Genomic DNA, 12429 nt, shown 5'->3' with positions numbered 1-12429 from the left:
CTTGTGTACTTTTTGAGTAATTGCAGGATCCAGATTTGTGGACGGACAGATGGACAGAGTGCATTTCTATAGTCCCCTCCAGTTGACCTTCTCTACACTGTCATCTCAACATAAATATTCTAAGGTTTGTTAAATTAAATGTACAATGCCAATGAATATGTCATTGTATAGAAAAAGGCGTTTAATCAAATTAATCAGTTTCAGTTTTAGGGGACTAATAACAGAAAGGTCTCAGGTAACAGATTCACATTCTTCCATACCAGAGGTATACCATGGTTCATCTTGAAACCTCAAGTTATGAGAATGCTGATTTAAGGCCAATGTCAGACAGCAAAATTAATATAGTAAACAAGAGGGCCAAGATGGCCCTATATCGCTCACCTGAGTGATACTTGTGTCAGTGTAAGTATATCATATGACATACATATAAACAAACGGACTGGGAGTAGAAATGCCTTTGTACTGCATTTTTTACCATTTGCAGATTGGGGGGAAATCCCAGTACTCATTAAATAAATCAGTTCAGAGGTTTCTAACTTATCATCTGAGTACCATGATGACACTGATGAAATTTCAAATCAGTCTTGTCAGAAGTTACTGAGAAATATTCATTCAAATTAAAATAAGGGAGGTTATTTGTCAAAAATTCACTCCGGAGTTGTCTACCCTGATTGTCTGGGTCCACTTGATCACATAAATTTGGAACAAAACATGCAAGTAGTTACCAAAATATATTCATTTTAATTAAAGACAAAGGGAGGTAATTTGAAATAAAATCAGTCCAAAGTTATTTACCCTGATAATCTGAGACCACCTGAAGACATATACTTGAACTTTTAAATCAATCACATACACATGATTAGGACTGGTGAAGAAAGAAAAATTCAAAACAATATGAAGTGTAGCAATTTTTGTGAATCAAGGGCACATAACTCTGGTCCTACTAAACTGATTTAGCTCTTGGAACTCATCCAAGATCTTTTAATCATACACATTCTGTGTAAATATTATTTGAACTGGTAAAGAAATGAAGTTGCTGGAGTGTAAACAAGGGAAAATATAGCAATTTCTGTAAAATCAAGGGTGAGTAACTCTAACCCTAATGGTCAGATTTCACTCATAATCGAACTCATCTGAGATCTTATGCTCATACACATTCTGTATAAATATGATTTGGATTGCTGAAGGAATGAAGGTGTTATAGTGTAAACAAGGTAAAATATAGGGATTTTTGCAAAATCAAGGGCCCATAACTCTGGTCCTACTTGTCTGATTTCGTTCAAAATTGAACTCATCCAAGATCTTATGGCAATACATATACTACATAAGTATGTTTTGGATTGGTGAAGAAATGAAGGTGCTAGAGTGTAACAACGTAAAATATAGTATTTTTTGTAAATCAAGGGCAAATAACTCTGGTCCTATCCCCCCGATTTTGCTTATAATCGAACACATCCAAGATCTTGAGGTCATATACATTCTATGTAAATATGATTAAGATTGGTAAAGAAATAAAGATGCTTGAGTGTTAACAAGGTGAAATATAGCAAATTTTAACTCTTGTCCTACTAGCCTGATTTCGCTAATAATCTAACTCATCCAAGATCTTGAAGTCATACACATTCTATATAAATATGATTAGGGTTGGTGAAGAAATAAAGATATCAAGGGCACATAACTCTGGACATACTGATCCAATCTAGCCCATAATCGAACTCATCCAAGTATTGTGCCCAAAAACATTGTGACCAAGTTTGATTAAGATTGCTTCAAAATTGTGGATGCTAGAGTGTAAACAAACTAAATGTGAATGGACGGACGGACGATGGACATTCATCGATCCTAATAGCTCACCATGAAAACTTTCAAATATACGTACGTTTAAGTGAGCATTTATTAGCAGCTTCAACTTCTCCGATCTCATTCTGGCAGGCAAGCACCTTGTACCTCTGACCTGGACCACAGATGGCATTCACACCTACACTTGCTGATGTACGTGGGATAAGAGTCACACCAGGTGCACTCTCTGTTTGAAGATCTGAAATCATGTAAGAATAAATGATGTAAACATAATAAATAACTGAAAATATTTTTTGGAAATATTGTATTAAAAAAAAGATTTTTTTTTGTCATCTACAATTTTTATCGAGCAGTAACAACTAAGAATAATTTTTCCACTAAGGCCCAATCTCATATGGAATTGAAGCATTTTCAGTAAAGTCTTGCACTTATTTGCAGTACACAGAAATGAGTGCACAGGACATGGTGCCCTCCTGAAATATACTATTTAGTATATCCTGTAAATAGTACTTAATGATCTATAACTGTAATCATTTTCACCCATTCAAGAATTTCTTCTTTAACTTACTTCTACACATTACTGGTAGAGGTATAGCAACAGATTGAACCATCATTCTGACTGTCAGTGTAGTTTTCTCCTGTTATTGTGATGCATTTAGTGTTAAAATCTGACAAAACGTAACAAGAGGGTCATGATGACCCTGGATTGCTTACCTGAGTAATATGAGCTACATGTTTCAAATGTCAAACTGATGATTTTTAGAAATTTTTTGGAAGATCTTCCGATGTACAATCAAGTGTCCCCTGGGGCGGACCAATTTTACCCCAGGGGTCATTATTTGAACAAAGTTTGTAGAAGTCTACTGGTTTATTTTTAGCAAATTTATGAAGATTTCCTATGTACAATCAAGTAACCCCTGGGGCTGGGTCAATTTTACCCCAGGGGTCATTATTTGAACAAAGTTTGTAGAAGTCCACTAAGCAATGCTACATGTCAAATATCTAAGCTCTAGGCCTTCTGGTTTATTTTTAGAAAAGTTTGAAGATTTTTCTATGTACAATCAAGTAACCCCATGGGACGGGGTCAATTTGACCCCGGGCGTCAAGATTTGAACAAATTTTGTAGAAGTCTACTAGGCAATGCTATATGTCAAATATCTAAGATCTAGGCCTTCTGGTTTATCTTTAGAAAATTTTTGAAGACTTTCCTATGTAAAATCAAGTGACCCCTGGGGCGGGGTCATGATTTGAAAAAATTTTGTAGAGGTCCACTAGGCAATGCTACACGTTAAATATCTAAGCCTTCTGGTTTATTTTTAGAAAATTTTTGAAGACTTTCCTATGTAAAATCAAGTGACCCCTGGGGCGGGGTCATGATTTGAACAAATTTTGTAGAGGTCCACTAGGCAATGCTACATGTCAAATATCTAAGCTCTAGGCCTTCTGGTTTATTTTTTTAAAAAAACTGAAGATTTTCCTATAGAAATCTATGTAAAATCAAGTGACCCCTGGGGCGGGGTCAATTTTGAACCCAGTGTCATGATTTGAACAACTTTAGTAGAGGTCCACTAGGCAATGCTACATGTCAAATATCTAAGCTCTAGGGCTTCTGGTTTTTGAGAAGAAAATTTTTTAAGATTTTCCTATGTAAAATCATATGACCCCTCGGGCGGGGTCAATTTTGACCCAGGGGTCATGATTTGAACAAACTTGGTAGAGGTCCACTAGGCAATGCTTCACACCAAATATCTAAGCTCTAGGGCTTCTGGTTTTTAGAAAGAAGATTTCTAAAGTTTTTCCTTTCGGTTGCCATGGCAACCAGAGTTCTGCATGGAATTCAATTCCTTGAATAATTTTTGTAGAGCTTCACCCAAGGAACATTTCTGTGAAGTTTGGATGAAATTGGCCTAGCAGTTTATGAGGAGATGTCGTTTAAAATAAAAGTTTACGGACGGACGACGGACGCCAGACGGTGAGTGATCACAATAGCTCACCCTGAGCCTTTGGCTCTGGTAAGCTAAAAACCCTACAAAAAAGCTAAACTCTTCAAGTTTCAAAACAAAACATGCTGGAAAGAGTATTAAATAAGCAGAAAATCTGTTTGTTTTTGTAATATCTTTCACTGGTGAACACCATAATTTACATTTTCATTTGCAGCTGCTGGACTCATGGATATATTGCACCTGGTGTTTATTTGGTAAAAAATATTTTTATCTTGATAATATTCTCTACAAATCAAAGAAATCTCATTAAACTTTGACATACCGACTGTGTTAAAATCTAAAAAGTTCATTACACTGTACAAAATATTAACAGAATAACAGATGTTATAAGTCAGCCACCACCAAGACAAAAAGTCAAGCAAAAGTAATTCTATAATAGGTAAGTATTATGGCATTGAAAGGCAACTTACAGATAATATTATCCCAACAATGTGAATGGAAGTACATTATCCAAAACTGCATTATGACACATCTTACTGCACATAGTGTGTTTTTTTGTGAGTGTTCTACAAAAGCAGTTTTCAGTTGCTGTGCATTTAAATGTGTTAAATTAATGATAATGCAGCATAAGTATTTGAAGTTGATGCTCTAGAAATAAAGAAATCGGACTAACAAAATAATAGTTCTTTTCTTCAATCTTCTATGCAGTGATTTTCCTGATTTCTGAAGTAGAAGGGAAGCAACTCCTGCTTGTAGTTTGACTTTTCTTAAAAAGAATGCCCCAGTCAAAATAAGAAAAGTTATATTTGGAAACTTATTATTTCGTACTGGTAACAGGAAGATTTTGGTATGTTGGGTTAAAAGCAATAATTTCCTCCATCCTTTTTACACACATATCTATTTCAGTCGGATTTTTACTTGAAAAATGTAAAAGTAATAAGTTTAGTACTTTAAACACAGATTATTGTTGATAAACAAATATTTTTCACTGCAGACTTTGCTGTGCATCACCTTCAAAGTTCAGATTTGTATTTTAGAAAAGGGAGGTATTTTAAATATTTCATATTTCAAAGTGCACCAGTAAAACGTAAAAAAATAGTAACTTTTCCAATATAGTAACTGTATTTCAACGGAAACTGTAATATTGTACAAGCATGAGACATTTAAGAACAAAGCAATAAGTTTTTAGAAGTAAAACATTTGAAGATAAATAACAATGAATCCTCTGATATATATCATATATATAGTGAGTTGAAAAATGGCCACTTAGAAATTTTGCTACGTGTACAAGAAGGTTTACATTGTAAATTCTATCCTACCTTGGAATGTCCTGGTCCTGTAATAAGTCTCATCTGCTTCGAGAATACATTTTGACCAGTTACCAATGGCAACAGGCAGGTGGGTATCACACAGACATTCCTCAAAGGAGTCAAGGGGATAGAAACGGGTATCTCGGCACTGTAGCTTGGTCACTGTTCTAGCATCTTCTGCAGACAAGAAATAACATCAAACTTTTCCCAATGTGTAAAATCTAGAATATATAATCAGCAGGTCCTTCCTTGAAATCAATGTATAATTACACACAGCTCAAACTTATATGTAGGTCTATATGTGGTGTGAAAACCACATGTCTATCAGGGTAATGTTGTTTCTTAATTCTTTCTAACTAAAGTCTTCTTCTGAAATATCACACAGTCTGGGATAATTCTGTTAATTAATTAATTTATTAATGGCCGTTTCTATTGTCCACAAAATAATCTCTTCCATGTTTACAAAACATAGCTTTTCCCTTTTGCTGGCCTGGATATTAAAGCTTATAAAAATATTTTGCTGGTTATAGATGTGAATGGAAATATCTGGCTCGAGGGTAACTGTTTAGAGCCTCATTACCGCAAAACAGTTACCAGAAAGCCAGGTATTTCCGTCTGCACCTGCAATTAGTGATAGATTCTTTTTCTTGCATGCCAAATTGTTTACTAAATAGGAGAAATGTAGTAAAACAAAAGCTTTTTGTATGAGCACTATTTTAGTATAATAGCATATATTAATTTACGCACTCATTCATAAACTGCAGCATGCAAGTTATCTTAAATCCAGGGGTATAAGACAAGTTTTTCTAGCACAGTCAAAAACATTGGAAAATTCTGTCTCACATACAAGAATCTTCAGTCTAGCAATGTGATTACTAACATGTTCAAACATGATTTATTACATATCAACATGTTCAAACATGATTTATTACATATCTAACATGTTCAAACATGACTTATTACATATCATGTAATAATGCCTCAGTAACATTTAGCAATTCTGAAGGATCTTTTGTAAATGCATTACCACAAACTTAATTTTCACCTACAACAATGTAGTTTGTCTTCTAACAATATAATTACACAATCATTTTCAACAAACTTGATTTTCTCGTGCTTCGATGTGTTCCATCTTCCAGCAATAATTATGCTATCTATATAAGTAATGTATTTATTTCATCCAGACACATTCATCTTTCCAGGTTTTACAAGAAACACAGAAATTATCAGAAATCTAGGTCACACTGGAGCTAATATTCAGACAAAAAGACAAGGAAGAAGAACTAGAAATTGCTTTGAAGAAAAGCTCATGTCACTGCATACAGCTTCATTTCAATGGAAGGGTGAATTGCATTTGCACCTTTTTATAGAAACATTTCTGAGTTATTTGAGAATCCTTTTAGGGGTTTGAACAATACAAAGTGTACATGAAATACTTCGTACCTGAACTTTGGGTTAACTGTATTTCCTGTATTACCTAGACCTTGCACCAACATGACTGTGTTCTGCCAGTCATCTCATTATAGTAATTAACCCTTACCCTGCTTAGTTTTTATAATGAACTTGTCCATCTTTCAATTTGGACAGTACCATTAACTGTTAAAAGGGGTGCTTATCAAAAAAGATACTGACTGAACGGCAAACAGTGCAGACCATGACCAGACTGCACGGATGTGCAGGCTGATCTTGGTCTGCACTGGTCGCAAAGGCAGAATCACTTGCCGCCAGCAGGCTAAAGGTTAACTGCACCAAATTATTAAACAATTTCTTAAGTGGTTTATATAAGAGGTAGAGCAGACATAAAATACTGCCTACATGTCTTTGACATCACTATAAGACCTTGTCTTCGAAATTGTATTTCATCATGTCAACCATAGAGTGTGGACATGAAATAAAGTCGACATTGTATTAAGAGACCACCCAAGGGACTGCAAAGAAGTGGTCTCTTAATGGAATGGTCTCTTAATGAATTTCAGTCAGTGAAAAGAAAAGATATTTTAACTGTTAATGTAACTGTATTTATTATGAACATACATGTATGGTTTCGAAATCTGTTTTAACATCGTGAACACTTTTCAAAGTACACAAACTTTGAAAATTATGGCTAGATTGTTTGTCAGTTCGACTGATACAAAGGTCAATTGCATTCAGTCACGTGCAAAACGTACTCGCTAATTACACAGATGAAGAAATGCCTGGTAGAAATTTGGTACCCAGCCGCTTATTACTTTTGTCGAATATTTTACCTGTCGGGACTACATTAATGTGGTCGCTAGTCATTTAATAAACAAGAGGACCATGATGGTCCTGAATCGCTCACTTCTTCCCACATGACCCAGTTTTGAGTATGACGTCGTTTTTTCTATTATTTGACATAGTGACCTAGTTTTTCAGCTCATGTGACCCAGTTTTGAACTTGACCTAGATATTATCAAGATAAAAATTCTGACCAATTTTCATGAAGATCCATTGAAAAATATGGTCTCTAGAGAGGTCACAAGGTTTTTCTATTAATTGACCTATTGACCTAGTTTTCGAAGGTACGTGACCCTGTTTTGACCTTTATCTAGATATCATCAAGGTGAACATTCTCACTATTTTCATGAAGATCTCATGAAAAACATGGCCTCTAGAGAGGTCACAATGTTTTTCTATCTTTATACCTACTGGCCTAGTTTTTGACCGCACATGACCCAGTTTCGATACTGACCTAGATATCATCAAGATGAACATTCAGATCAATTTTCATGAAGATCCATTGAAAAATATGGCCTCTAGAGAGGTCAAAAGATTTTAATAATTTTAGACCTACTGACCTTGTTTTTGACCGCAGTTGACCCAGTTTCAAACTTGACCTAGATATCATCAAGATGAACATTCAGACCAACTTTCATACAGATCCCATGAAAAGTATGGCCTCTAGAGAGGTCACAAGGTTTTTTTATTATTTGACCTACTGACCTAGTTTTTTAAGGCACGTGACCCAGTTTCAAACTTGATCTAGATATCATCAAGGTGAACATTCTGACCAATTTTTATGGAAATCCATTCACAAGTATGGCCTCTAGAGGGGTCACAAGGTTTTTCTATTTTTAGACCTACTGACCTAGTTTTTGACCGGACGTGACCCAGTTTCGAACTTTACCTAGATATCATCAAGATGAACATTCAGACCAATTTTCATACAGATCCCATGAAAAATATGGCCTTTAGAGAGGTCACAAAGTTTTTCCATTATCTGACCTACTGACCTAGTTTTTTATGGCACGTGACCCACTTTCGAACTTGACCTAGATATCATCAAGACGAACATTCAGACCAACTTTCATACAGATTCCATGAAAAATATGGCCTCTAGAGAGGTCACAAGGTTTTTCTATTATTTGACCTACTGACCTAGTTTTTGAAGGCACGTGACCCACTTTCGAACTTGACCTAGATATCATCAAGGTGAACATTCTGACCAATTTTCATGAAGATCTCGTGAAATATATGGCCTCTAGAGAGGTCACAAACTTTTTCTATTTTTAGACCTACTGACCTAGTTTTTGACCGGACGTGACCCAGTTTCAAACTTTACCTAGATATCATCAAGATGAACATTCAGACCAACTTTCATACAGATCCCATGAAAAATATGGCCTTTAGAGAGGTCACAAGGTTTTTCTATTATTTGACCTACTGACCTAGTTTTTGAGGGCGCGTGACCCAGTTTCGAACTTGATCTAGATATCATCATGCTGAATGTTCTGATCAATTTCCATGAAGAACCCATGAAAAATATGGCCTCTAGAGAGGTCACAAGGTTTTTCTATTTTTAGACCTACTGACCTAGTTTTTGACCGCACGTGATCCAGTTTCGAACTTGACCTAGATATCATCAAGGTGAATGTTCTGACCAATTTTCATGAAGATCTTGTGAAATATATGGCCTCTAGAGAGGTCACAAGGTTTTTCTATTTTTAGACCTACTGACCTAGTTTTTTACGGCACGTGACCAAGTTTCAAACTTGACCTAGATATCATCAAGGTGAACATTCTGAGCAATTTTCATGAAGATCTTGTGAAATATATGGCCTCTAGAGAGGTCACAAGGTTTTTCTATTTTTAGACCTACTGACCTAGTTTTTGATGGCACGTGACCCGTTTCGAACTTGACCTAGATATCACCAAGATGAACATTCTGACCAATTTTCATAAAGATCCCATGAAAAATGTGACCTCTAGAGTGGTCACAAGCAAAAGTTAACGGACGAACGCACGCACGCACGGACGGACGACGGACACCGCGCGATCACAAAAGCTCACCTTGTCACTTTGTGACAGGTGAGCTAAAAAGTCGTTTAATGGAATGAACCTATATACTGAAAATGTTCGGAAGGGATTTTGACCGGTCGTTTAATATAACAAGAGGACCATGATGGTCCTGAATCGCTCACCTATCCCCACATGACCCAGTGTTGAACTGAGTATGACGTCGTTATTTCTATTATTTGACATAGTGACCTAGTTTTTGAGCATATGTGACCTAGATATCATCAAGATAAAAAATTCTGACCAATTTTTATGAAGATCCATTGAAAAATATGGCCTCTAGAGAGGACACAAGGTTTTTCTATTATTTGACCTAATGACCTAGTTTTTGAAGGCACGTGAACAACTTTTAAACTTGACCTAGATATCATCAAGGTGAACATTCTCACCAATTTTCATGAAGATCTCGTGAAAAATATGGCCTCTAAAGACGTCACAAGGTTTTTCTATTTTTCGACCTACTGACCTAGTTTTTGACCGCACATGACCCAGTTATGAACTTGACCTTGATATCATCAAGCTGATCATTCTCATTAATTTTCATGAAGATCCATTGAGAAATATGGCCTCTAGAGACATCAAAAGGTTTTTCTATTTTTAGACCTACTGACCGTGTTTTTGACCGCACGTGAATTGGTTTCAAACTTGACCTAGATATCATCAAAGTGAACATTCTGACCAATTTTCATGAAGATCTCTTGAAAAATATGGCCTCTAAAGAGGTCACAAGGTTTTTCAATTTTTAGATCTACTGACCTAGTTATTGACCGCACGTGACCCAGTTTCGAACCTGACCTAGATATCATCAAGGTAAACATTCTGACCAATTTTCATAAAGATCCCATGAAAAATATGGCCTCTAGAGAGGTCACAAAATGTTTTCTATTTTCAGACCTACTGACCTAGTTTTTGACCGCACATGACCCAGTTTCAAATTTGATCTAGATATCATCAAGGTGAACATTCTGACCAATTTTTATGAAGATCCATTAAGAAATATGGCCTCTAGAGAGGTCACAAGGTTTTTCTATTTTTTGACCTACTGACCTAGTTTTTGACCCCACGTGACCCAGTTTCGAACTTGACCTAGATATCATCAAGATGAACATTCTCACTAACACTCATGAAGATATCTTGAAAAATATGGCCTCTAGAGAGGTCACAAGGTTTTTCTATTTTTAGACCTACTGACCTAGTTTTTGACCCCACGTGACCCAGTTTCGAACTTGACCTAGATATCATCAAGATGAACTTTCTGACCAATTTTCATGAAGATCCATTGAGAAATATGGCCTCTAGAGAGGTCACAAGGTTTTTCTATTTTTAGACCTACTGACCTAGTTTTTGACCCCACGTGACCCAGTTTTGAACCTGACCTAGATATCATCAAGATGAACATTCTGACCAATATTCATGAAGATCTCTTGAAAAATATGGCCTCTAGAGAGGTCACAAGGTTTTTCTATTTTTAGATCTACTGACCTAGTTTTTGACCCCACGTGACCCAGTTTCAATACTGACCTAGATATCATCAAGATGAACTTTCTGACCAATTTTCATGAAGATCCATTGAGAAATATGGCCTCTAGAGAGGTCACAAGGTTTTTCTATTTTTAGACCTACTGACCTAGTTTTTGACCCCATGTGACCCAGTTTCGAACTTGACCTAGATATCATCAAGATGAACAATCTGACCAATTTTCATGAAGATCTCATGAAAAATATGGCCTCTAGAGAGGTCACAAGGTTTTTCTATTTTTAGATCTACTGACCTAGTTTTTGACCGCACGTGACCCAGTTTCGAACCTGACCTAGATATCATCAAGATGAACATTCTGACCAATTTTCATGAAGATCCATTGAGAAATATGGCCTCTAGAGAGGTCACAAGGTTTTTCTAGTTTTAGACCTACTGACCTAGTTTTTGACCCGACGTGACCCAGTTTCGAACTTGACCTAGATATCATTAAGATGAACATTCTGACCAATTTTCATGAAGATCTCATGAAAAATATGGCCTCTAGAGAGGTCACAAGGTTTTTCTATTTTTAGATCTACTGACCTAGTTTTTGACCGCACGTGACCCAGTTTCGAACTTGACCTAGATATCATCAAGATGAACATTCTGACCAATTTTCATAAAGATCCCATGAAAAATGTGACCTCTAGAGTGGTCACAAGCAAAAAGTTTACGCACGGACGGACGCACGGACGACGGACGCCACGCGATCACAAAAGCTCACCTTGTCACTTTGTGACAGGTGAGCTAAAAATCGCTTAATAGAGGTGGTCAGTAGAGGATGTCGACTGTACTGCCATTTAATATTTTATCTCATCTTAAAGAGGTTGCATTCTCTAAATTGTCTCAATGTTACAAACATGTTACCTGAAATTCCTCCCTCCACTTTGCTAAAAGGCAATAGAGGACACATAAAACACTGACAAATGGCCATTGATCTCATCATATGACTGACAGTTATATTCTGCATGTTGTCTAATAATAGACAACAGATTTGCACAGAGGTGCACATTTTGGGCCATAGTTCTGTATGTGTAATAATGGCAAATATTTGATATTTGTACTAAGTTATCTAAAAATCCTTCTGGGTGACTTTGTTTCAGACAGACAGACAGTTCATCCAACCCAAAAACAATGACACATCCCTCTCCTAAGTTTTTGAAATAAATAAATATTGTGAATGTTAGATTACAAAGTAGTACAAACCGATAAGTTTTCTTGTCCGAAATCTTTTGCCATTACATCCATTAATACACTGACTCCATTCCGACCACTCTTCAAACACACATTCCTCATCACACGATTTGTAACATGGTTTGGAAGTTTGGGGTAAAGGACCGATATGTCGAATACACACATCTATAGGCTGAAGTGTGCCATTCTCTAGTCTACATGAAACATCTGAAAGAATTATGTCGCACATAAATTTAGAATGTATTTAATGAAACTGACACAGGGATAAAACCATTGACATGATATGTAGAGTTCTTGTTGATTGTAAATACCTGCACATGTATCCAAGAAACTTGATTACATGCAAAAC

At 36.1% G+C, this 12429-nt stretch overlaps 1 protein-coding gene across 8 annotated transcripts in view; it reads right to left on the bottom strand.

The window, feature by feature from the left end:
* The window catches only part of LOC123560653 (thrombospondin type-1 domain-containing protein 7A-like), a 443009-nt gene that overhangs the window by 105756 nt on the left and 324824 nt on the right, over positions 1–12429 (bottom strand). For all 8 annotated transcript variants that reach the window (XM_053553308.1, XM_053553307.1, XM_053553309.1 and 5 more), the window contains 3 exons: positions 12093–12287; positions 5063–5230; positions 1880–2038 (listed from right to left, as the gene is read on the bottom strand). In XM_053553308.1, the coding sequence (XP_053409283.1) occupies positions 1880–2038; positions 5063–5230; positions 12093–12287 (522 nt within the window). The remainder of the gene's footprint in view (positions 1–1879; positions 2039–5062; positions 5231–12092; positions 12288–12429) is intronic.

Source organism: Mercenaria mercenaria, chromosome 10 (assembly GCF_021730395.1).
Source record: "Mercenaria mercenaria strain notata chromosome 10, MADL_Memer_1, whole genome shotgun sequence".
In the NCBI taxonomy this organism is placed as follows: domain Eukaryota; kingdom Metazoa; phylum Mollusca; class Bivalvia; order Venerida; family Veneridae; genus Mercenaria; species Mercenaria mercenaria.
Note: the sequence above shows the minus strand (reverse complement) of the source record. Positions and strands in the feature narration are given on the sequence as shown.